A 26,046-nucleotide genomic window follows, 5' to 3' on the forward strand; every position below is an offset into this window, starting at 1 on the left:
ATACAGTTCATGTGGATATTATGTTCTTCTCCATAATATAAAGATTTATTTTTTTTAATATAAAACAGATTGCTGGTCCCACAAAGGACCCATAGATAAATCTAACAGAGAAATGACAGATGGTGGGAGACGGTTGCCCCTTATAAGACTGACAACCACTCGAGAGCTATTGTTTGTAATTACTCATCCCAAGAGGATGAGCCCTTTTTGTCCCATGGTTCTGTGTGACCCTTGACCCTCTGTCTCCTGCGGGTCATTGCATGGCCAGCCCGAGCAGTGGACCTCTGCAAGTTCTTCCCTGTTCCACTTGGCAGGGCTGTGGTCAGTGCCTAGAATCCAGGGACCTGGTCACATTAGGCAGCCTTGCTTTTCCAGGAGCCCCCACCCACCACCACCCATTTATCAGGGGAAGAAGTGTGTGAGGTTCCGGGATGCTGTGTGTGGCAGCCCTTGCAAACAGTTGTCATCTATTTGTCCTCTGCTCCTTGTACACCTTTTCTTCTCGGGAAAGAAGGCACTTTGAACATGTCTCTGCAAGCTGAGTTTTGGTCAATGTAGTCACAAAATCACTGAATGTCAGAGCTAGAAGGGAGCACGGTGACTGTGTCACCCAGCTCTCTGTTTAGCAGATGCCACAATCCAGCTCCCTACATCTCATTACCGAGACATCAGCAAGTAAACAGACCTGCCCCAGGTCCCAAGGGCTGGTGGATCGTAACAGGGGAGTTGGCTAGGGAGATACACAAAATATTTAAGGACCCAGGCACAGACCAGAGTGGACATAGAAAGTAGTGCAGAGTGGCGTCCTGAGCCAGTAGTAGATGGTGGAAGGGTTCATGGGGTTGTAAGCTCAGGGCAGCGGCTATTTACCACCCAGGATGGGAGTATTTTGACAACTGATGTGCTGTCCTAGTGAAGCTATTTAGAAGTAGGCCTTGCCCTTCCCTCTGGTCAAGTGGAGACCTGGCACTCTCTTCTGTACCCTTTCCGTCCTGGGCATTGGCTGGGTTAGAGCTCACTGCCCCCTGCCTCTCTCTACCTGTCCCTCCCTGGCTGCTGTGGCCTGACCTGGTCCTGACCCTCCCATGGCAGTGCTCTGCCACCTGCGGAGAGGGCATCCAGCAGCGACAGGTGGTGTGCCGGACCAATGCCAACAGTCTCCGGCAGTGCGAGGGGGACAAGCCAGACACCATCCAGGTCTGCAGCCTGCCTGCCTGCGGAGGTGAGCCGGATGGGATGAGGGGGAGGGAGAACAGTCAGGCCCAGGTCCTCTGGCCTAGATCTGAGACCCAGCCAGGCTCGCATCCTGGCCCCCTAGAAACCCCAAGTACTGGAGCTGCTTCTCCCTGTTCACAGGAAGTCTCCAGAACTCTACAGTGAGGGCTGATGTTCGGGAACTCGTGACTTCAGAGGGGCCGTGGATGCCACAATCTGGGCCCCTACAGCCTATTAACAAAATATCAAGTAAGTGTATCTCTGGCCCTCACCCCCTCCCCAAACCTTTACGCTGTAAGAAGCACAGGCCATGCAGTGAAGCAGATCCAGCGTCTAGTCTGTCCACGTGACCTTAGCCTCCCAGAGCCTCCGATTCCTCAGCTGTGAGGTGGGAATAATGCTTGTACTGGTCCATGACCCCTTGTCGACAATTCCAAAATGCTGAAAGCTGTGTTTCCCTAAATTTGGTGCAGACTCATTTGGCAGCAAAAATCTGACCTGAACTAATAAGAGATCAGTTAGAGATCAATCCTGCCAGTCCGCTGCAGAAACATTGCTATATTTGGTTATGAGCACTTACTGGGGATGTTATATAATATGAATATACCAAATATTACTTTTTTAACCTCAAAAATTCTGAATTATGTATCATATCTGGTTCCAAGATTTTTGGATAAGCAATTGTAGATCTGAGCTGCCTTCATAGAGCTGTTGAGAGAATTAAATGAGATAATGCATGCACTTCTGTCCAGCTGTCAGCTAACAACAACCAAAATAGTTATTTCTCTCTGCCTCATGATTAGGAGCCCATCAGTTCACTCTCCAACCCATCCATCCACCCATCCATCCATCCATCCATCCATCCATCCATCCATCCACCCACCCATCTACCCATCCATTCACTCGCTCACTCACCCATCCATCCATCCACCTGCCCATCCACCTACCCATCAATATTGACTGAGCACCTGCTATGTACCAGGCTCACTGTTCTATGTGCCCTTTCTAGATTCCTTCTTTCGTTCCCTTGCTCACCTTCCCAAGGACCAGGGTCTGACAAAATGAGGAGCAGAAAGATCGCAGGCTCTGATTTCTAGTTAGAGGACCAATGAATTGGCTTTGTGAACTTGTGCAAATCCTTGAACCTCTGAGCTCAGGAACGTCATCTGTAAAATAAAGGGATCTAACTAGATGTCCTCAGAGCATTTTCTGGCTCTAACTCTGCTGCTTCTCTGCTCTAGTGCTGAGGCTCAGGCTATACAAGTAACCCTTCCCTTTTCCTCCCAGGAGCAGAGTGGCATTCTGATTCTGGTCCTAGAATTCTGGCACCATCTAGAGGCCACAAAGCTCCTACCTTCATGTTCTGTCTGGAGAGACCTACGTGGAGTTAGCCCAGAAACAGAAAAACATTTTTAGATGATAGTTTAACCAAAGCAAACAAAACTAGTATAGTGAGCACCCCTCTATGCCAGGAACTTTATCAATGTTATTTATAATGTTATTATTCATTGGTAAATGTCAGCATTATCCCCATTTTACAGGTGAAGAAACTGACGGAGGGTTGGAGAGATTGACATGCCTCATGTTTAAGTGGTAGAGCCTTGATTGTAACCTAGATCTGATTGATTCCAAATTTATTGGTGGACGGCTTAGTGTTCCAAATGTGTGCAGCCTGTGGCAGGATATTTGATCTGCTTGTCACAAGTGTGACTTACCTGGACATTTGCCTGGCCCTGAGTGTAGTGACTGCTTTGGGTTGCTTGGGAGCAGGCGAGGGTTCTTAAACTCTGCTGCAGCTCAGAATCACCCCGTACCCAGGCCACACTCAGTCTCCCTGGGTATAGGAGCTAGGCAGCTGCTACTAGGTGACTACGTAACGCTCCCTAGGTGATTCCAGTTGGCAGCCCAGTCTGAAGGCTAATGATGGAGAGCCATGGTTCTCAGGGTTTCCCCGGCAGTGGCATCACCTCGAAGGTCTTGTTAGAACACAGGGCTGGGGCCCACCCCAGAGTTTCTGATCCAGGAGGCCTCATGGGGCCTGAGAATTGGCATTGCCAAGAAGCTTCAGGTGGTGCCCCTGCTGCTCTGTGAGGACGCTGCCTCATGAATCACTGCTCTGGGGGATTTTCATCCCTCTTCCACATAAAAACAGCTGTTACTTCGTCCTGTCTCTCCTGTCAGGCAACCCTGTGGCTCCCTCTGGGAAAAAGCTTTATAGGGAGTTCAGCCAGGGCAGGAGATGAAGGGCCTGCCACTGGTGGGCTGAGTGGGAGGTGGGGGCTGTGTCCTGGTGCCACCCTCCCAGCATTGGCCCTTGTGCTGTGTGTGCAGCCGAGCCCTGCGTGGGGGACAGGTCCATCTTCTGCCAGATGGAAGTGCTTGACCGCTACTGCTCCATCCCCGGCTACCACCGGCTGTGCTGTGAGTCCTGCACCAAGAAGTCCTCAGGCCCCGACGCCAGCCCGGACCCCCGTCTGGCCTCACCATCACCCTTCTCTACTCCTGGGAGCCCCTTACCAGGCTCCAAGGCCCCCAAAGGTGCTGTTGAACCTACTGTAGGGCCAATGGGCTCAACCAACCATCCACATGGCCGACCCATACAGCTCCCAGGACCTCTGGGCTCCCGCCCCCCGGTGACCCAGCGCCGTTTTGCTCCCCAGAAACTCAGCCCTGGAGCTGTCCAGAGCACGTCTGCTGGCACCACCCAGTGGCTGCCTTGGGGCTGGACCACTGGTGCACCTATGCCAGCCTCAGAGGATAAAGGGCAGCTCAGGGAAGACCTGCAACATTCAGGCACCAGCCTTCCTGCCACCTCCCCGGTGACATGAGCCCCACCTTGCCAATCCTGCCAGTCAAGTTTACACTCTGTGCACCTCAAGACCCCCAGCTCAGAGGACACACTGTGGGGCAGGGGCAAGCACAGACTTCCTTCTAAATTACTTGCCTTCTTGTTGTTCTAGTTTGGGGCTGTGATACTTTTCACCCGTGAAGTGGGTGTACGAGGAAGAAAATGATCAGGGAAAGCCTTAACCCAAGATACCTCAGCAAGGAGACCGAGCTGAACCTCTCAGGGCTCCTGTCTGTCTAACAACCCCTGCTCACAGCCACTGAGTCCCACACTAGATCTGTCTGGCTGTCTGCCTTCACCAGAACTTGTGGGATCCCTGTGGAGGCCTTGTCTACCTGGCTCCTCTGCCCAGAGAGGTAAAGCAGAGCCAGGAACGGTGAGGGGGGTGCCTACAGAGTGGCCAAGAGGAAGGGAGCTGGGGGGAAGTGTGGGCCTGAGGCTTCAGCTGCAGGGCAGAGGTGAGTAGGAGGCAAGTTCACCTCAGGCCCAGCTCTTCGTAGCGAGAGTTCCATGCAGCTCTGCCAGCCAAGGCCAAGGAGCAGAGTCCAGCTCGCTTTCACTGGCTGGAGGGCCGTGTTGGTAGCCACCTCGGCCCCTGCAGACAGCACTTGCTGTTACTTCTGGGGCCTCCAGATTACATATGGGCCTCCCAGCTTCACCCCAGCCCATCCAAGAAGGGAGCTCTGGACACTCTAGGACATGTATCCTCCTCATCCAGGGGTTTCCCAACTGGTGCTAGAGCCCTCGCTGGACCAGACATGGCAACTTTGTCACCACTCGGGGGCAGGGAAGGAGACAGACTGGAAGGGGGCTTTGGGAGCCACAGGAGACGTGAGTTCTCAGGTTGTACCCTGTCAGTCATTGCCCTCCATCAAAGACCATTCCTGCTGGAGTCAGGGGTCTTCTTTCCACACGTGACTTGAGTTGGGCCAGAGGTCTGTGGTGCTGATGGTGGTGGGGGGGGGTGGGGGTGTTCGGGCCCGAGGGCTGAGGACCAGAGTCCATGTATAATCAGGCCCTGGAGATGACAATGGCCCCCCAGGACAGGATGTGAGCCTCTGCCCCGTTCTGGGGTGGGGAGGAGACACGGACTCAGAGCGCTGTGGGTTTCCTCCTCGTTAGCTCCAAGGCCCGGGAATTTCCTTAGACCCTCTGGCTCTCTGGAAGCCGTCTGAGTTCCCAAGATCCCTCCCAGGGCTCCTCGCTCCAAGTCGTGCGGAGGGTCTCCCAGAGTCCTCAGCAGGTGACATAGGTGCTTGCCAGTTCTTCCTTCCCAGGGGCCAGGGGCTGTTCTGAGCCAGGCTAGAGGAGCAGGAGCAGTGGGCCAGCCTGCACGCACCTGGAGAAGAGAGCCCTAGAGGGAGCTCCCAGGTGCCCTCTCCACCTGCTGCCCACCCCTCCCCGGATGCTGGGGCACACACTGAATCACCCCTGACACCCAGACTGCCTGTGTTAAGGGGTGTAAACTCTGTGCCTTTGAGATCCAGATCTTTAAATGTTTATGTATTTATTAACATTGTCCTTGGTGCTTTGTTTGGGACCCCCAAATGTTGTGTTGTGTTTTTCTTTTCTATTTTAGAGGACAGGGACAATGAAGGCCGAACTCTAAGGTGCTGGGCTGGGCTGTCACAAGATGATTGGGGGTGGGGAGTGGACGGGGAGAGGCTGGAACCACAAGAGGACTTGACCCTCAGTCTCCCTGCCTTCGCTGCACTGGTTCTAGGGCTCCTCTGAGCAGCATCTCAGGGTGGAGAGGTAAGGACAGGGCTGGGAGGGTTAGGGGCTCTCACTCAGCCTTCACCACCAAGTAGCTGTGTGGCTTTGGGGCCTTGGGCAAGTCACCATCCGGAATTTGGTGCAAAGGTTGGAAGTGCCTGGGATATAGTTTTGGGGTCTGCATAGCAAAGAACCTTTCTTATTAGCAAAGCTGTTTGAACATGCAAGGGGTAACTTCCTTGGAAGGTGGTGAGCACTCCTTCCCTGGAAATGTCTGAATGGAATGTGGATGCGGGACAGGCAGTGGAAGGAATGTGATGCTTCTTACTGAGGGAGGGCTGACATGTGCTGTGTAATTTAAAAACATGCATCCACACCTCACCCCTTGCTCTGTCAGCCATCACTAATCTACTACCGAGCGTATGAGTTAGTGTATCACAGGCCCCCGTCTAACATTTGTGGGGCTCAGGACAAGGGCACAGAGAGCCCTTCCAGGGACCTCACATGGATGTGAGGGCAATCTAGCCCTCGAATCCAAGCTCCATTTATATTCCTCTACAAAGAGCTTCTCCTTGGGAACTACCCCTTTTAAACACCTACCACTTAGGCCTACAGGTGCACACACAGTAATCCAGTCACACCTTAGGGGGACTAACCGAGGGAGATGCTAGCCCTCAGGAGTGCGCAGGCAGGAAATTCTGTGGACCCCTGTGCTCGGAGGGTGGTCTGGAAAGACGGGTATTGTGGGCCACAGGTGGACACATGCCCTTAATGCAGTGCAGTCCTTGCCAGGGTGGGTCATATGGGCAGAATGCGACCTCTAAGAGCCCCAGCACACCGGCTATAACGGCAGTCCTGGCACATTGCTTGGGGCAGGGATAACACATGAAAACACATGCCATGGCTCCCATCCCCCACTGCTGGGGCAACAATATAAGGATATCTTTCCACCCTGAAACCTGTCAGCTACATCTTCATTTCTAATGGCACGTAGTATACATTATATGGCTAGATGGTCATTTATTTTACCAAATCCTCTTGCACTATAAATTCAGCATGTTTCTAAAATTTGACATCATAAACAATGACGTGAGGTAAATCTTTTCATGCTTACCTGATTTTTCTTAGGAGACCTTTTCAGAAGTCAGAGTGAAAAATGTACCAAAACCACATTTTGAAGGCACTTGATATATATTCCCCAATGGCCTTTCAGAAAAGTTGTTCAGACTTTAGTCTCTGCAGTGGTGTGATAATATTACAGGTCAAATATTAAAAACTTGGGTTTTCATCTTCTCTCAAAACACTTACAGAAGAAGTCTTGGGCATCCAAACAGACATTACCAGAACTTTTTGAATTTGCTGTCTGTGTGGCAAGAATTGGCCTTCTTAATGATGTCCCCCAAAGCCTCGGACATTCCAGGGGCCTTCTAAATCATCATCTCAGTTGGTCACCCTTCTAACGTGGTCAGCAGGGTGTTGGGGGATAGAGCACCGGTCTGGGAGGTGGGAGACCCAGTTTCTGGCCCAACTTTGCCCGTCTGTCTTCGTGTCTGACTATTAGTGCCTCACCTTACCTGTCACCTGCAAGATAGGGAAGACCACCTCTGGCCTGATCCTTTTGTGGCGGGAGGCGGGGGCCGGGAGGCAGCGCAGGCAGTTGTGAAGATAGTAAGGGAGAGAGGTCATGAGACCCCTTTGTATTAGCCTGTCCCTTGTAAAAAAGGGGTTAAGAAAGTAGGTGTGGTAATAGTAATGTGGCTTTCATTCCAGATTAATTTCTGGAAATGGGTGCTTGAGTGTAAGAGAATATATTGCTGACCTTTATTGATCACATACTATGTGTCAGGCACTGTGTTATGCCCTTCACCTAATATCTCACTAAATCCTTACAACCACCCCATGGAGTTGGTGCTATTATTATCCCCAAATCACAGATAAACGGAGGCTCAGAGAGATTGAGTCACTTGCCTGAGGTCACACAGCTAGCAAAGGGCAGAGACAATCTCTAGGCAGCTAAGAGGAGATTATGCAGTTGACAAAACACATACCGCATTTCCCCCAAAATAAGACCTAGCCGGACAATCAGCACTAATGCATCTTTTGGAGCAAAAATTAATAAAAGACTCGGTATTATATTATATTAAATAAGACGGGGTCTTATATTAATTTTTGCTCCAAAAGATGCATTAGAGCTGATTGTCCGGCTAGGTCTTATTTTCGGGGAAACACGGTGCCTAGAATTCTGTATATAGGACAGCCTCTGTTATCTAGTAAGTGACAGTGTTTGTAAAAAGAAAAGTGCTTGAAGTTCTAATATTGAAGTAACAGCCCAGGTAATCCTCTGACTGATTAAATCTAATCTCTAGCTGGGAACAGTTATCATACAAAAGCAGAAGCCAAGGCTCAGAGTAATGAAGTCACCACAGAAGGTCACACAGGGAGTGGCCAAGCCTGGTTCTAAAGCCACAAGTCTATCCATTTACTCCGCCAAGTAACTTCAGATTAGACTGTGGTCAGGACACAATAGTCCTGGCTACTAGATAAAACTGTCAATCAACACCTTTTACAGTGAATGGAATTGGATCACCTACTGCTAACTTTCTGTCATTTGGAATGCAATAAAATATACTTCACACAGAACTGTCTCTGATCCGTGACTGTGAACAAAACCTTCCCCTCTCCAGGGCTCAGCTTCTGTTAAATAGGCAACTGAGCGAACTGCTCATTGGGCAATTGTTCCACCCAAGAGCCCAGTCAGATTGTCTCCGGGCCTTGAGGCCCTTGTTACGTGGATGCAGAGCTTAAGGGGCTTGGGAGCTAGAGAGCTGAGGGAGTGGACACGGGCAAGCGAGGCATGCCACAAATGGACAGCGTGTGTGTCCAGAGTCGGGCTCCTAGACTCCGAGCAAATCTTGTAAATGAAGGTGGAGACTATGGTGAACGTGAGCTTACGCCAGGCAGAACAGGATCCAGGGTTTCCATAGCTTCTGATATTTCAAAAGAAACCTGAAATCCTGAATTTTATATGTTAACAAAAATAAATACGGCAAAGCTCAAATAAAATTTATCAAGGGTCTGGGTTTTGTCCTCTGGCCGCATGCCATGGCTAGTCTGCTGAGCTGGACCAGAGTGGGATGCTCTGGACCCTCCCAGAGCCGCCAGCACGAGCATCTTTCTTGGAGCTCTTTCTCTCCTCCTCCTTCCCCTTTCTCTTCAAGTCTGGGCTGTGCGGTTCCAGGTCAGGTTACTTTAAAAGGCTAGGGCCCTGCAAGGAGAGCCCTCCATTTGCCCTGGCTAGACAAGTTTTGAGGGGGCACTGTCAGGAGCTCCAGAAAGAGAGGCCAGGAGAGGGTACTGGCCTGGGAGTCAGGGGAACTGAGTTCTGGCTGTGTGACTGAGGGGAGTCACCTCTCTCTGGGTGTCTCAATCTCTTTCTGACTTCTACACGATACTTAGGGAAAGTATGCGATGCTGATTAAATGCATGGGTTGCCCCTTACTAGCTGTAACAAGGTAACCTCTTTCCGCCTCAGTTTCTTCACCTAAATGGAATATGTGTGATGTGCTAAGCATAATGCCTACGATGTCAATTTAACCAATAGTGATTTTTGTTTTGGGAAGCCCACCTGTTCTATAGTTTGAACGTAGACTTGCAGACTATCCAAGTAGGGAGAAGGGGTCTGAGTGAGCTGAGAGCTGACCCTACACCTGAAGAGAGCAGGCACTTGCCCAGGGACAGATAGCTCACTGGGGGCAGGGCCAAATGCCACCATGGCTGTTCCCTGGCAGGGATTGGGGAGAGACCGTGGGATGTGCACACTGATGAGTGGCCCTTCACCCAAGTGCTGTCCATGGTTGGGACTGGACGATCGCCCACCTTCCTGCACGAGCAGCCATGTTTGGGGGCCCACCCCTATCTTAGAAGAGGTGGGCAGACCCGGGAGAGCTGCTAACAGGCACTATTTTTTCACCTTTCCTGCTGGCTGGAAGAAAGCACCCAAGGAATAACTGCCCTGGATTAACTATCTCTGATGGCAAACAAAAGCTGAGCTGAATGGGAAAAATAGAGCAGGGCTGCATTAATTTCATACCAGCTCTTAAAGGCTAAACAGCCAAAGATCACAGAGAATAAGCCTTGATTTCTAACAAAATCAAATTTATTGACTTGGTGTAGTGCAGAGGCATAGAATGCTGGTGGATGGGGGGAAAAGGGGGTGTCTTTTCTAAGGTCTGGGTTCCTAATGAAGGGTTCTGGAAGGGCCCAAGGGAAGCAGGGGTCAGTCTGGATTGGCAACTGTTTCTGAGACAGGATTAGGGGAAGTGGGGATAAAGAAGAGATCAGGTGCTGTCAGGAGGCGAGGATGGCTTAGCTATTGGATATCCTGAGGAATAAATCAAAAGCAACATGGCTGTGGGGGTCTCATTGGTAAGAAAGCAACTGTCACTCAAAGAGGGGGTGATTATGGCATTTTATAACTGTTGGATGACCTGGGGATAAAGAGCATGTCCTGCTAACTTTGCAGCTGTCTTTGCCTGTGTCTGTCCCCCAGGCAGATGAATGGCAGGGCTGCATATGAGTTTTTAAATCTGGGTTGATTTTCATGCTTTTATCCTGTTCAGGTCTTTACTCCTTCACAACCAAGTCAACAAAAATTAAAACACAATTATTACCACAGCATCTTTGTTGTTATTTTTATTTCCTTTTGCATATCGCAATGGCCCAAAGGAAATAAAAAGAGCAAGGAATGGGTCACTAATATAGAAACCTGGGAAGGCTCGGGAACATTCACCTAGAGATGCAACAATTTAGGCCAAACTGAATGAAGGCTCCAGGGATGAACATGGGCTTTGTTCCCTGAAAGTGGTACAATGACAGAAGTTGGGCAAAGAGAAGTCTAAAAACCTCACAGGTTCCCCACAATCTATTGGGAAAGGGATTGTGGGTTTGGAGGTACCCAAATGGGCACTATAACATCTGGTATTTATCTCCCATTAGGGACAAAGAGCATCTCAGATGGAGATGGAAGAACTGCTAATACGCACTTCTCCCCCTGCCCACGGACAATAGAGTACAGTGGGGATTCTAGAACCAGACATGTGGGGTTTGGATCCAGGCTCTGCCACTTGTTATGTGGCTTTGGACAAGTTATTTCACCTTTCTGAGCCTGTTTATTGATTTATAAAATGGGAGTTATAATATTAATACTTTACTTCATAGAGCTTTTGGGAGACTCAAATATAGTACCACATAAAAAACATGTAGAAAAATTCACAATGTTTGAAGAATAGAGAGAAGAAATAAAATGGAGACATTATAGTCAAGCTGCTAAATTATTAAAATTAAGTAGTCTGAGGCATGAGGAAATGATTATTCTTGGTTTAATTGACTCTGAGAACTTGAACTTTCTAGTCCTGTGTCAACACTTGGATACACATCAATGCATTGTGTGTTAATGCCTGAACATACATCAAGCCTTTAGTTAACCATCTGAGTGACCTCAAAAGAAAATGTTCCATTGTCTAGACCACCAGACATCTGGAGAATACCATCTTGGACCAATCCAGGGACTAAGAATGAAGAAATGAAAGTGCTTCTCACTATAAGAAGAACCTTCAGCTTTTCTTTCTCCTTGGGAATATTCTGGGCATTGCTTAGTTGTGTTTCCACTTCGCAAACCATAAGACCCTTGAGTAAATCCTTGTCATTTATTTCTAGCCAAAGCTTCCTGACTCTCTTGAGCCAATTAATAATGTTCATCATTAGCTGTAACCCTGCCTCAGTGCCTGGTAAGAACTCAATAATTGGTATGCATGATGATTTTAAGGAGACCTGTGAGTTCCTGACCTCTGCCCTAACCTACCCAGAGCCCCGCGTGTCTTGGCTCAAGGAGGGGCAGAGCCCTTTCTCAGGCCACCCCAACCACCATCTGCTCTTCAGTTCCCTGGGTCATAAAAGAACCAGGTAAGCCCCAAGTGGGTGGTGACACTTAGGTGTGCTGCAAGGGAGTGTGGATGGTTTGGTGCAGCTCATCCCGTCCAGCAATAAACAACCCAGGCACAGACTGCTGTTGACAGGAGAGTGGAACTGTCCTCTTAACGGGAAGTCGGTATTTTAATAGATTCTCTGTGATAGGAAAGTACGTATTGCTGTTGAGGTGGTAGGGGTGGAAACAAGCCTGAGCTCCGGGCAGGCTCTTGAGCAAGGTGGGCAGAGCGGTGCTGACGCCTCAGCACTCTGCCTTTGGCTCTGGCACTTTCTCTTCTGTGTTCTGGCTTGAATGCATCCGGAGGACTTGTGCCTTTCCAATGTGCTCTGAGAGGAGGGGACACATAGCAGGCAGGAGAGGGTGAGGAGGGGCCGGGCCGCTACCTGGGAGCTGCCCAGGAGACCTGGGTGAACCCCTCTCCCTGAAAGGCCCCAGGTGTACGTGCAAGAGCGGAGGGAGATGTGTGAGAGCCTGAGTCAACCCAGCTTCTGCTCTGGGTTCTGGTGACTGGCAGGGGCTGACTCCCTTCTCTGAGCCTCACCACCACCCTCTTTCTACATCCAGGTAACAAATACCTATGAAGTGCCTACTCTATGGAAACACTCCGCCAGCCCCTCAGGACCCTTTACAGTCCAGCGGGGGGAGAATAGTGTACATGGTGGATTCCCGTCTTCCTCTCCCCTCCAACCTCCCCTCTTCCCCTTGCCCTGGTCTAAGGCACCGGGATGACTGCAGCAGCATCCTCCCTCATCTCCCTCATCCCCTCTCTCCCCCAAGAGTCCATTCTCCACACAACAGCCAGAGGGGTCCTGCCACACCCTGCTTGTAACCCTCCAGGGCACCCCCATGCACTCTGCATGAAACCACACACCTGGCCTTCCTGACAGGCCAGCCCTGTCCACCTGTCTCATCTTATTTTTTAACACTGTCCCAACCCACAGGCCCAGGTCATCCTGGCCTGCTTGCTCTTTCGCCCACAGGCCGGTGGGAGCCTGCGTAGTGCTGCATGCTCCCTGTCATTCAGCTCAAGGAGTCCTCTCCCCTCCTTGCCAGTTCTTCTGTCTATGACATCACTCTGCTTTATTTTCCTTACAGCATCCATCCTCCTCAGATGTTTTTATCTGTTGTCTGCACTCCTCCTTCCTAGCACACAAGCTCCATGACAGCAAGAACGTGCTGGAATTGTTCCACAGTGATTCCCCACAGCCTGGCACATAGGTGCTAAATAAATTTCTGCTGAACGACTGAATGAGTGAATGGATGAGTGGACGACATGAGCAACTTCCTTGGGCAGAAACCCATCTCCAAGGAGCCTTGGATCCCCCGAGGAATCCAGCCCTCAGTGACCTGCTCAATGGAATCTTACCTGGTTTTTCGCTTTTCGGTAGAGGTGGTGTCTTTGTTTTCTTCAGGGATCGGCTGTAACCAACACAGAGGAGAGAAGGTCGAGCGTCTGTCCACAGCTGGCACCACGCCCAGCAAGACCTCAACAACTGTGACTCCATTGCCTGCTGTGGCCACAGGGAACCAAGGCCCTCCTATCCCGGGCGCTGTAAGGAAGGTGACTACACCGGCCTACCCCCAGCCATTCTCTTGGCCTCCTGCTTCCTCTCAGACCGGAAACCTTCCCCTGTGATCTGGGAAGACAAGAACCCTACTTCCCTAATGAATTACGGGCATGAGTAATGCTCCTACATGATTTTGTATTGGCTTTACGCTTCAGCAAGCCTTTTTATGCTCCAGAGGTAAATTTTTCCTGCGTACAGCTCTGGGAGGGGAGCTTTTGAGAGGTAACACTGAGGCTCACAAATGGAGGTGGCTTGACCAAGGTCGCAGTGAAGCGTGCCCCCCTCCTGTGCCCCCTCTGGCCGTCAGAAGTGGAAAAACAAACAAAAAACAAATACAAGGCCAGAGCACGCACCCATGCCTGAAACAAATCAAAGCAAGCACAAGCACTCTGCCCCCTTCCCACCGAGCCCACCAGGCTCCAACCACCCCAAAACTTAACATCCCCTAAAGTGTGCACATTCCTGACTTCCATTCATCACACTCCCCAACGCTCTCCTTTGCTCATTCAAATCCTATCCTCCCCAGCAGTGCTCCCCAAGCTCTATCAGAAATACTTGTGTGATTGTTAAACACGTATCTCCTCTGTGCCTGCCCCCACCCACCCCACTTGCTGTGATAGACTCTCATGGAATTGGCACTTTTAACAAGCTCCCTGTGAATCTGAGCACCACTGGGCTTATGAATCAGGCCCAAGTCTGATCCCAGCTCTTCTGCTGACCAGCCAGGTGACTTTGGGTCATTCCACTGTTTCTGAGCCTCAGTTTTCTCATCTGTAAGATGGAGGTAATCTGTGGATGGTTGAATGGACTTGAACTACGTAAAGCACCCTGAAGTATCAAGCAGACATAGTGGGCGCTCATTACTGCAGGGTCCAGTGTTGGCTGTAAGGCCCTACTCACCTGCTTCAGGAGGCGTCACCTCACCTTTCCTTTCCCCAATTTGAAAAGAATTTCTTTCTCTCTAGACACCAGGGCCCTTGATATTGGCATAAGGTACGGCTGCCTGCCTTGTGTTAGCACCACTTCTCTATGGTATTTGTGTCTCCCCAGACACCAAGAGCTTCTGGAGGGCGAGCTGTGGCTTCTCCAGCCCTGTCTTGCTACAGCTGACACAGGCCACCCCCTCAGGCAGAGTGGACCTTCGAGCAGCATGAATAGCACTGGAAGGTCCCAGGGGAGGGGCCGACCTCTGCGTCCAGGACAGGCTTAGTCAGCTCAGGCTCTGGCCAACAACGGGCTCCCTTCTCTGGACCCCAGGAGTCTCATCTGGGAGGCCAGGTGCTGAACACAAGGGAACAGTTCTGGGAACAGAGGGGCAGGGAGGGGTGCGATGCTTACCTGTAGGGTGGTTGTTCCCTTTCTTGAGGTGGTTCTTGGATTTCCTGGAGCTGGTTCAACAGTTGTTCTGTCGGGATGGAGACTAGAGCCTGGGGTAGGAGCTGATCCACTGCTGTCTGCAGGAGCCTCAGTGCCAAGTCTTTCTCTGTAAGCATAGCCAGGGGGCAAGGCCCTCAGGGACATGACCCCAGCCCCTTAGATGGGACAGTCAGAAAGCAGGACCTCCAGCTGTTTGGCCAAACGCTGGCCCAGGGCAGCTTTCTCTAACCATCTCACATTCTGCCCACAGGGCCCCATGGGGAGATCCCACTTCTCCCCTGGCCTCTGTGTGTGCAGGGAGCCCAGCCCTTCCATACCTCCCACGTGTGGACCTTGTTCTTGGCCCACCTGCCAACCATACCCCGAGGCGCTCTGTGGGAAACCTGGAGGACACCCACCCCTTTTTTCTCCCCCTTCATCCTCTCCATCAGGAAACCTTCTCCACTCAGCTCTCATCACTCCTCACCCTCCCTCTTAGACATCCCCTCTACCCACTGTCCCAGTGTGTACATGTATGTCCATTCATGTGTTCATGGACCTGTGTGCTATGTGCGCATATTCACATCTGTGTGTGACTGTGTGTTTGCGTTTCCCACAGTAGTGAGTGAGGGGCTGTGTCTGCTGAGGCTGCTCTTTGGGCTTCTCCCTCCCAGGTGCTGAGACCTGCGGTTAGCCCGGAAGAGGGGTCCCCTCTGAGGAACGGGGTCGTGGAATCCGGCTAAGGACTAGGAGGAGGGAGTAGTGACGTCATCCAGCTGGAAAAGGTTAGTTTGGGGGCTCCAAAAGGAGAAGAGGCCCAGGGAGAAGGCCCTGGGGTGGGAGCCAAGTGGCATCTGCGTACTGCACAACCAGAGGACAGGGCCCTCAGCGGCCTCCACTCAGAGGACGATCCGAGCAGGGGCTGTGTCTCACCCTTTGGGGAAGCGTAGAGTAGCCAGAACTGGATGGTGCTCAAGGAGTCTGTTTGCAGGATCTGACAAAGGAGCTCCAAGACCTGTGGGCAGGAGGACCGGCCTGGGTCAGTGTGCTGGACGGCACGTTCCAGCCAGCAGCACAGGTGCCTGCCCCCCAAAGGGGACTCCCAGTGCCACATGCTTGGCTCAACTGGTCCCCACAATGGTCCCTGGCTTCTCTCTGTGTGGGACTTGGCATAGTACGTGTAGAGGGCTTTCTCTCCCAGTGGCCTTGCAAGAAGATTCTTAACCTCCTCGCTGGACAGCGGAGGAATAGGAGGCCTGGAGAGAGCAGGACACCTGGCAGGGAGATTGCAGCAGAACTAACCCTCAGAATCGATATGTGGACCCCTCATCCCCGAGCTCTGCCTGGGCTTGTTGTACCCCAAAGTCCCCCACGGGGAAGGAAAGTCAAAGCTGGCCAGTCCCGAATGCCCAAGTCCTTGGTGTGGGGATTTCAGGGACCCCGTGGGCCTCCCCACCCTAAAGTCCCCAAGTTCAGAGTCTGGAGACATTAGGCAAAGCAGTGGAATGATCCCAGTGGGCCGCCTGAGGGCTGGGGCTGGCAGTGTCTGCAAACCGCTCAGCGTGGGGCTCCTTCCCACCGAGCAGCCTGACTGCTGTGCTTCCAGCTGCATCCTCAGCCTCTGCCATTGCTGCTTCAAGGCCCTTTCCCCCCCGCGCTCTCCAGTCAAGGATTGTTGGGAAAAGATCCAGCTCTGTCTTGGATGGGCTATGGGGGCTCCCTAGGCCGGGGTGCCGATGGTGGCGGTGGCTATGGTTGGCTGGAGCTGGAGCCCTTGATGGGAGGTGGAGCACCTGGCGTCCTGGGAAAGGGGGAGGCCTCTTTCAGGAGACTCCACTGGAATCTGTGGAGATCAGAGGGGACCTGGGCCCAGCCTCTCCCCAGGCCTTTGCCTGCTAGGGCGCTCAGCATTGCCCCCAGGTACCCACTCACTGTGGTGATCCCACCCGCTATGCCCCGGCGTCCTTCTCCATTCCCTGAATCCAACTTACCTGCCCTGTGCCCCCTCCCCACGGAACCCGAGAACCTACTTCCAGGCAAGGCGAGGCCGCCCTATGGTGAAGAAAGTACTGTGGTCTAGTCCCAGCTGTGCTGCTCCCTCTCGGGACCTGGGCCACAGAATGGCACCTGGCAGGGCGTCAGCCTAGCCCATCTGTGGAATGGGGATCCTGGGCTCTGTCTGCTCTATTCACTTGACTGGACTGTTGTAAGGCTCCAAAGGGACTGCATGCTTGAAAGCACTGGTCACAGGGAAAGTGTCAAGATGCTGGCTCGTTGTCTGGCCTTTCCTGGAGAACATATGTGCATTTTAACAGGGACTTGCAATGCCTTAACCCACTGGAATGAGTCATGGACCCATCTCAGGCCTTGAGGAAACTTGAACATAGAGGAGGTGGGCTTTGTGCTTTTTTGTAGCACAGACCAGACCCCTCTCAGAGTGTGGGGAGACCAGGCTGGGACCAGCCTTGTAGGCTGCAAGGTGCAGCATATTGGTGTGTGGTCTGAGGACACGCTAGGCAGACCTTCGTCTCCCTGCTTTTCATTCCACCACTGGAGCTCCCTTCATTAACTCACCAAGGGCCACAGCTGGAACAGACCTTCGTGACTACACGTTCATGTTCCCAGTTTGGCTAGATGATGGAACTAAAGCCCCAAGAAGGGAAAGGACTTAACAGAGAGGGAAAGGCTTACACACAAACCTGGAGGAAGCAGGGGGTTAGAATTCAGGCTCCTGACTCCCAGGTCTGGGGTTTGCAAGTCTTACAGTCTTAGATGCCAGTATCTGTGGGAGAGGCCGCACTGTACAGCAGTTTGTAAGAGTCAAGGTTGGGATTGCTGCGAGCCTGGGAGCAGTACCTCCCTGTGTCTGCCCCCACCTCTGCAGGGCTGCAGCCACCAGCCTTCCCGGGGTCTCACCAGCAGCTCCTGGTCCTGCAGAATGAAGGTCTGGATTCCTCTATCTCTGCCTGAAGGGTCGTTCCATCGGCCCTGGCGGGAGTGGTGACGGCCGAGCGCTCGGGTGGAAGCAGGGATGAGCCTCCCAGTCTCCGCCGAGTACTTTGCCCCCTGCTCCCGCTGAGGCTCCTCCTTCTGCTGAGAGAAAAGTGGCCAGAGATGCCAGGAAGGGAGAGAGAAGGGGAGAGATGAGAGAGAGAGAGAGAGAGAGAGAGAGAGAGAGAGAGAGAGAGAGAGAGAGAGAGAGAGAGGAGGGAGAAGGCAGAGGGGATGAGAAAGGGAGGGAGAAGAGGGGAGGGGAAAGGAGAGGAGAGGAGGGGAGGGGAGGGGAGGGGAGAGGAAGGCTGGGTCACATCTCCTGCCTCTTGATTTCCTCTCCTGAAATACTAGCATCACAGCATGGCAGGGAGCTGGGATGTTGACCAGGCGAGCCCCACCCTTTTCTAGACCCCTCTCCCCTCTCCCCAGTGTGGGCCCTTCCATTACAGCCAAAGCTCTTCCTCCTGGAACTTTGTTGAATGCTGGCCACCCTTGATGGTCCTCAGATGGTCCGTACTTCCTCCTGGACAGGCCCTCCCTGCTGCCCCTCCCCCCAGCCCATCAGAGATTTGAAAACAGTACCCTGTGCCAAGGCCCCACAGCTTACCTTCATTCCTAGGGCAGCTGCCCTCACGTCTGTCCCCCACGCGTGGCATCCTTTCTTAACCCTAGGAAACCTTCCTAATCCAGGCCTGTGGGCACAAGCCCCTGCAACTCCCGTTAAGACTGGTAGTGTCTTTCTTCCCATTTCAAAGATAAGAAAACAGCCCCAGACACTTTAGCTGAGTTGCCTTAGTACCGCAGAGAGTTAGCTGCAAAGCAGGGATGAGAACTCTGCTGCCCAATAAAAGGGCAGGACAAGACTCGGCCAAGAAGAGCCAGGCCTGTCCTGGGACCACTTCCAACTACCTAGAAGCTGCCTCCCACCCTTCTTTGCTGGTTTGCCAGCAAATAATACCCGTGAGGCCACGCTTCTTGTGTTCAAACACCATCAGTTATTCTCCACTCCTTATGAGATGACACTACTCTCAGTTCAGAAATGAGAACAAGCTGGTCTTGCCCACGTTCTAAGTCGGCCCCTTCCCGCCTTCTCCCTCTCGGCTGCCCACTATGCCCTGAACTTCAGTCCTCTGCTCTCTGAAGATATCCTGCGTCTCACAGCCTCTGCGCTTTTGAGCTGCCGGTCTCCACTAGATGCCTCCCCAGTCAACTTGTAAACTAGGAACGCTTCTTGGATTTCTCCCCCTGGATGGGTTCTCTGCTCCTCTGAACCCTCCCTGTGGCCCTGTCCCTTCGGTTGGTATCCGTGGGCCCCTCCTCCCCAGTGCCAACAGCAGCGCCGCCAGGAAGGCTTGCTCTTCGGCTGCTCAGGTTGACCTGACTGAGGCGGGATGTCCTTACAGAGGGATGGGTCCACTTCAGCTCCTCTCACACACCTCCTTTGTTCTGCACCCACCTCCTTGTTCGTCAGCTCATTCTCCTGGGTGCAGACGGCCACCTGCGCAGCCAGGTCCTTCAACTCCTTCTTCCAGGCCTCTGGGAGGAGAGCAGCGGATCCCGCTGACTGACGTCCGGGCCCCTCCTCCTGGCCCTCCCTGTAGCACTAGGTGTTGGGAGAGTGGTAGGTAGAAGGGCCTCCTCTCCTCCCAGCCCTTCACTGGCATCTTAAAAGGAAAGGAGGCGGCGGCCCCCTTGGGGGCGGATTAAGAATCACACCATTGGTGGGTGTGGAGGGGCTAATGCTGATGTCCTAGCCTGTGGCTTTACTGAGAGATGCTGGGGAGACTTTGGCTATGTGTGCTCATACCTTTGCCTCTTCTAAGAAACTGAAGCCAGGACTGCGATTCCATGGATATGTGGTACCAGTTACTAAACTATTGAACTACTCCTGGAGAGGTTGGTAAAGAGCACTGAACAAGCCTTCCAAACCTCTCTGCCCTGCAGGCTGTCCCAGCCCCACCCCCGAGACCCCCCAAGAAAAGGGTAAGGCCTGGCAGAGTAGAGGTGTCCAGAACATGGCTGCAGTGCTGTCTATGTCTAGTGGTTCTGATGGCTGGTGCCTGAACATACAAGTACTAAATATTTCCAATATCATTCCTGTCTATAGCTGTGAGTCACGTGACTGTTCCCCAAATCTGCATGTCCTCTGCTTGTTATTACTCCTTAAACACCTCAAATCCAAGCAGGAGTACATTTCTGAGGACCTGGGGGGTAGGGAATCGTGCAGACGCCCAGAGGGAAAAAGTTAGTTACCCCACCGGATTCCACCAACCTACCATGTTTCCCCGAAAATGAGACCGGGTATTTTATTAATTTTTGCTCCAAAAGACACATTTGGGCTTTTATATTCAGGGGATGTCCTCCTGAAAAATCATGCTAGGGCTTATTTTCCAGTTAGGGCTTATTTTCGGGGAAACACAGTAAGACCAAAGGCCTATTCCTTCTCAATCGGCCTTCCTGCCCGAGCGGGGAAGCCTTTGGAGAGAGATGTCACCCCATGGTAGAAGGTCTGTGGCCCAAATACCCACCAGAAGAAAGCCGGGGGTCCCGATTGGACTGCGGGTCTCCGATGGGGATAGAGATGGTGGGCATCCCCCTCAGACAGCCAGATAAGAGTGAGGCTTGAGGCAAGGCGGCCAGAGAGAACTCGTCCTTGACAACACAGACTGGCTTCCCAGTGAGATCTGTGAAGGGGTAGAGGCTGTGGGAAGGGGGGTCTGGGTGGACAGCAAGAGCTCCAGGAGGCCAGGAGGAGGCTGGTGGGCAGGGAGGGCGCTGGCCCCACCTCTGGTACCCACAGTCTATCGATCCTTACCTCCCGGAGGGCCTCTGCCACCGCCCAGTCTTTACCCTGTGGGCATTTACAATGGGCAGCAGAAAGACACGCTCAGGCTCACGCAGACAGGCAGGCTTCCTAAGACCCTAATCCTGAGGTGTTCTGGCTTTCTGTGACAGAGCAATGATTGCAGGTGTGAGCATTCAGAGGGGAACCTGGGGTGCTGGCAATAAGCCATAGTGACAAGAGGGACCTGGGCTCAAACCACAGGGAGTGAGATTTAGCTAGACCTCCTGGATGAAACTTCTTGCCGTCTGTCAGCCTGTGCAGGGCTGAGGGCAGGGCAGCCTGCAGGTGGTGGCAGCCATTTTACACATGACGATGCTTCTGGCCTAGGTGATATCATTAGATAGTTAGGCTTTAAGGACTTAGCGTGGTTGCTCACTCTTCCTAAAATACTTTCCTTGGGTGCCAGGACCCCTCCTTCTCCTGATTCCTCCTCGCTTGCCAACCACTCCTCATTTCCTCTGCTGCTTTCTCCTCATCTCAACCTCTTAGCCTTGGGGTCCTTGGGACTCAGTCCCCAGGTTCTTGTCTCCTGTATCTACACAGTCTCCGGGGGGATCCCATTCAGACACAGCACTTCAAACACCATCCCTACTTGATTCGTGCTCATGTTTGCCTCTCTCCCCTGAACTCCACACCCACCTGCCTCCTCTGCACCTCCGCCTGGATATCTACAAGACATCTTACATTTTTATTTTTATCTACTGGGTCACAGACCAAACTCCTGACTCCTCCCCTACCCTGCACTGGCCCCTTTTGCATGCTTCTCTGTCTCAGCCAATGCAACTCCAGCTTCCCAGTTACTCAGGCCCAAAACCTGGGAGTCAGCCTCGATTCCCGTCTTCCTCTCGTACTCCATTTTTAATCCCAAATCCTGTTGGCTTTACCTTCTGTATCTCTCTAGAGCAGGGCCACTCACTCTTCCACTGCTACCTCCCTGGTACAAGCCACCATCTAGACAGAGGCCAATAGATCACTTCTATCATTTCTTTGCTCTCAACTCTCCGATGGTTCCCAGCTGACTCAGTGAGGTGGCTTGCTGGCGACTGCAGTGACCTCCAAGGTCCCCATGACCAGGGCCCCCATTGCCTCTCTGCCGCATCTCCTTTCTTACTCTGCTCCAGCCACATTGGCCGGCTTGCTGTTTCTCCAGCAGAGCTAGGATGTTTGCCTCAGAGCCTTTGTATTTGCTGTTCCCTCTGCTGGGACATCCCCCCTGCCCCCCTGGTTGGTTCATGCCCTCTCTTCCTTAATGTCTTTGCTCAAATGTCATGCTCTTGGCCAGGTTTCCCCTTTATAACCTTGGGAGTTACTGCACTCTGACACCTTATCTATTTCCTAGCCTTCCCCACCAGAGAGTCAGCTCCATGAGGGCAGGGACTGTCTTGTTCATTCTCCTCTTCTCAGGGTCTGAAAAAGTGTCTAACCCATAAATAGTTCATAGTTAGTAACTATCTGATGGATGAAATGATCTGAGTTAGAGAACACAGCGCATCTCTGAGGCAGAACATTTATCCCTTTCTCTGATTGAGAATATGGGAGAATTGTCAATGAGGGAAACCCTGTAGGGATATGCAATCTGCTCTTGTAGCCTGCCCCTCACGTCTTGGGGCGAAGTGCTTGCAAGTGGCCAAGCAGTTCTGTGACCTTGGCCAAATCCCCAACCTCTCTGGGCCTCAGACTGCAAACAAAGGCTGGATCCTCCCTTTCCGGTGTTCAAGACCTCCCCACACCTCCAGCCAGGTCCTGGCCGACCCCAGTCCTACCTTGGATGTGGGCCACGTGCTGGGGGTGGGGGTGGTGCCGGGAGAAGAAGGAATGGTGGCTGAGGCGGCCAAAGCGGTAGGTGCCAGGGTCTGGGGCCTTGGGGGTCCTCAGTGCCTCTCTGATCACCTCGAAATCCACGATCCCTGGGACCATCAGTTCTTTCTGTGGCCTGTTGTCCTCGTGGCCTCTTGGCCTGTGCCCTGACTTCTTCTCAGGCTTCAGCTCAGCCCTTGGACTGAAGGAGAGGATCAAGGGGAAGCTGATGGAGCCTCCTAGCAACCATGCCCACCTGAGTCAGTGCTGATTACAGAGTCCATTCCTGAGATATTCTGAAATGGGGTTTCCAGGATTTCTCCACCACCCCTGCCCCCAGTGCTGGGCCTCCCCCAGGGTCCTTGCCCAGTGGGGACAATTCAGGCTCAGTGAGCCTTCTATCTTCCTAAAATGCCCTAGCAGGGAGCTAGGATCCATTTGAGAGGACTCAGATGGAATCTCCCAGGACCTCAGTTTTCTCCCAGAAACTGTCTCTAAAAGCCAGAGAAAGAAGCCATAGACCCACCTACTCATCCAAATACCTGAGTCGGAGCAAATGCACGTTATATACACCTCCAGGGCCAGAGGGCTGACCCCAGCATGGGCCTCTCCCTAAGCTAAACAGTTGGCAGCCCAGAAGAAGCCATCTATAGGCTGTCATCCTCCCCCCATGCCTTCAAGGGCAGGTTTGGCTTAGACTAAGCGTCGGGGCTGAAGCCGGCTTCCCAGGCCAGAACACATCAGCAAGTCCTTTCCCTGTGGGCCCCCCTCCCAGGAGATGCAGAGCTGATAGGGCAGCTCTCAGGGCTGGGACGCTGCGGGAAAGCTTCAAGCTCTTGCTTCGCTTCACTGGCAGCAAGCTGTCTCAGGTTCTATGTCCTCTACCCTGCACCCTTGCCCTCCTGTGAGGATGATGCGCCTCTGCCCTTGAAGGAAAATGTCGAGGTGGGTCCAGCAAGGATCCAAAGATGGGCTGCTCTCTGCCTGGTGCCTGGCGGGACCACGTGCCTGCTCGCTGTCTGCTTTCCCGTCTCCTGGTGGCCCTGGCTGGAGGGAGTCCCTCTGGAGGAATATAGTTGGGCTCTGGATATGCTAAGCAAGGTGTTCGGCCCCAGGACCCTCTGAAGATTCCGCTGATCAGGCCCCCGAGTTTCCTGTTCCATCCTCGATTCGTCTCTAAGGGATCTGGGACTTAAAGAAATAAAGCAAACTTTCTCTGAAAGTCAACGTTAGCTGGCTTCCTCTGACCCAACTAACAGAGGAAGTCACCCCCTGAAAACCCCTGGAACTTCTGTGTTCATGCTCCTGGCCCTTGCCCCTGTACCTTCTTCCCACCCAGGGAGGGGACCAGCCTGTGACCTCTGCTACCTCAGGCCTGAGAACCTATTGGGGGCCTGACTGATGGCGGTGCAAGTTGAGGAAGGACGGCTTTTATTGGACCTCCATTCTGTTGAGTTTCCCTGAAACCATCTTTGCCTTTTACCCTGCCCCCGCCCCCACCTCCTCCATCAGCAGGGTAGGCATTTGGGGCCTCACCTCATCCGTGGATGTTTAGCCAATTGGGTCCTCACCTCTGCAGCCATTGTAGGGTTTCTAACAGAATAAATACCAGTGTGCTTAATACTGGTGTTGAAATTGGATATCAGGACCTTTTCATAGACTGGTGGTGGGAATATAAACTGGAACAGACATTTTGGGAGGAAAAGATTGGAAATATTTTGTAAAATTGAACATTTGCCTGCCATTATCACCCAGCAGTTCCTCTCCCAGGTATATATACCCAAGAGCATCTCTTACAGATGTGCAGCTGGGCTATCTGTAAGAATATTCAAATTGACATGGTTCAAATGAGCAAAAACCTGGGGACAACCCAAATGTCCAATGGCAGAAGAATGGATAAATAAGTTCTAGCACATTCAGACAATTGAACATTGGATTGCAATGAAAATCAATGAACCACAGCTACATGTAGCAACATAGATACATTTTATAAATATAACGCTAAGTCAAGGAAAGCAAGTTGCAGAAGACCACATTGCCTGAGATCCTTTTTAAAAATAAAGTTCAAAAGCAAGTAAAATTATCATAAATGTGATGAAATGAAAAAAAGAAGCAAGGACATCTATACACAAAATTCAGCCAGTGGGTATTTCTGAGGGCAGGTGAGAATCCCTGGGAGGTGGGGGGCTAGAGGGTGGGAGAGGAGCGCTTAAGATATGTTAGTGGTGTTATCCTAATTCTTGGTTTGGTGTCCATTATATTAATAAAATAATTAAATGACACAGATGAAAGATGATAGGTGTCAAAACCAAGAATGGTAATTAAATCTATGGGCCTGGATATATATACATATACATATAGCCAAAATATTGGAGGTTGCAGGAGGCAGAAATGGGTTTGGAACAGGAAATCAGTGCATGCTGAGAATTAACCCTGCGAGTCACAGACTCTGCTAGGGACCCCAAGACCTCCAGGACAAGACTTTCATCAGGTTAGAGTGGGTGGGGGCAGTATGGAGGTCAGGGAAGGGGACAGACTTTGAGGTCACACAGTGAGGAACCAGGCAGCCTGACTTAAAGACACCTGACATTTTCTCTAAAGAGAAAAACAGTTGGCAGAAGCTCTGGACGTCCCGGATGACGGGGACATCCCTGATGACGGCGGCTAGGCTCTAGAGCACTGCAGGCTTGAGAACAGGGCATTTGGCAGCCCCGAACCATCAGTCTACAGGAAAAGGTACCCTTATTTTTTTTAAATTTTATTTTATTAAATTTATTGGGGTGACAATTGTTAGTAAAATCACATAGATTACAGGTGTACAATTCTGTATTACATCATCTATAAATCCCACTGTGTGTTCATCACCCAGAGTCAGTTCTCCTTCCATCACCATATATTTGATCCCCCTTACCCTCATCTCCCACCCCCCACCCCCCTTACCCTCTGGTAACCAATAAACTATTGTCTGTGTCTATGAGTTTCTGTTTCTCATTTGTTTGTCTTGTTCTTTTGTTGTTTTTGGTTTATATACCACATATCAGTGAAATCACATGGTTCTCTGCTTTTTCTGTCTGACTTATTTCGCTCAGCATTACTCTCTCAAGGTCCATCCATGTTGTCACAAATGTTCCTATATCATCTTTTCTTACCGCCGAATAGTATTCCATTGTGTATATATACCACAACTTCTTTATCCATTCATCTATCGAAGGACATTTTGGTTGTTTCCATGTCTTGGCCACCGTAAACAAAGCTGCAATGAACATTGGAGCACACATGTCTTTATGTATAAATGTTTTCAGATTTTTTGGGTAGATACCCAGGAGAGGGATTGCTGGGTCACATGGTAATTCTATTCGTAATTTTTTGAGGAACCTCCACACTGCCTTCCGTAATGGCTGCACCAGTCTGCATTCCCACCAACAGTGTATGAGGGTTCCTTTTTCTCCACAGCCTCTCCAACACTTGTTACTATTTGTCTTGTTGATGATAGCCATTCTGACTGGGGTGAGGTGATATCTCATTGTGGTTTTGATTTGCATTTCTCTGATGATTAGTGATGTTGAGCATTTTTTCATATGTCTATTTGCCATTTGTATGTCCTCTTTGGAGAAATGTCTTTCCAGGTCCTCTGCCCATTTTTCAATTGGGTTGTTTGTTTTTTTGTTGTTGAGATGCATGAGTTCCTTGTATATTCTGGATACTAGCCCCTTATCGGAGG

General features: G+C 51.6%; 2 protein-coding genes across 5 annotated transcripts in view; one reads left to right on the forward strand and one right to left on the reverse strand.

Moving 5' to 3' along the window:
* The window catches only part of ADAMTS14 (ADAM metallopeptidase with thrombospondin type 1 motif 14), an 83,371-nt gene extending 75,470 nt beyond the window's left edge, over nucleotides 1-7,901 (forward strand). For all 4 annotated transcript variants that reach the window (XM_074339551.2, XM_074339553.2, XM_074339552.2 and 1 more), the window contains exons 20-22: nucleotides 1,093-1,222; nucleotides 1,357-1,464; nucleotides 3,547-7,901. In XM_074339551.2, the coding sequence (XP_074195652.1) occupies nucleotides 1,093-1,222; nucleotides 1,357-1,464; nucleotides 3,547-4,043 (735 nt within the window). In that variant the 3' untranslated portion in view covers nucleotides 4,044-7,901. The remainder of the gene's footprint in view (nucleotides 1-1,092; nucleotides 1,223-1,356; nucleotides 1,465-3,546) is intronic.
* Nucleotides 7,902-11,139: 3,238 nt separating this feature from the next.
* Nucleotides 11,140-23,908, reverse strand: TBATA (thymus, brain and testes associated). The gene is made up of 10 exons (XM_019712418.3): nucleotides 23,862-23,908; nucleotides 22,292-22,527; nucleotides 20,212-20,367; nucleotides 19,140-19,219; nucleotides 18,611-18,619; nucleotides 17,606-17,782; nucleotides 15,623-15,704; nucleotides 14,672-14,816; nucleotides 13,132-13,184; nucleotides 11,140-12,091 (listed from the first exon to the last, which is right to left on the reverse strand). Exons 1-10 carry the CDS (start codon nucleotides 23,906-23,908, stop codon nucleotides 12,006-12,008), a joined length of 1,071 nt encoding a protein of 356 aa, XP_019567977.3. The 3' UTR covers nucleotides 11,140-12,005.
* Nucleotides 23,909-26,046: the final 2,138 nt, after the last annotated feature.

This window comes from Rhinolophus sinicus, chromosome 15 (genome assembly GCF_057876585.1).
Source record: "Rhinolophus sinicus isolate RSI-liver-muscle chromosome 15, RSI-T2T, whole genome shotgun sequence".
NCBI classification, from domain to species: domain Eukaryota; kingdom Metazoa; phylum Chordata; class Mammalia; order Chiroptera; family Rhinolophidae; genus Rhinolophus; species Rhinolophus sinicus.

Excerpts from the sequence above, each read along its gene's own strand:
- TBATA (XM_019712418.3), bottom strand. The coding sequence starts at position 23,908 with ATGGCTGCAGAGGTGAGGACCCAATTGGCTAAACATCCACGGATGAG. Across the intron at positions 20,368-22,291 it reads GCACGTGGCCCACATCCAAG|ATCTCACTGGGAAGCCAGTC; the intron begins GTAGGACTGGGG and ends ACCCCTTCACAG. Across the intron at positions 13,185-14,671 it reads AGGGAACAACCACCCTACAG|CCGATCCCTGAAGAAAACAA; the intron begins GTAAGCATCGCA and ends TGTTGGTTACAG.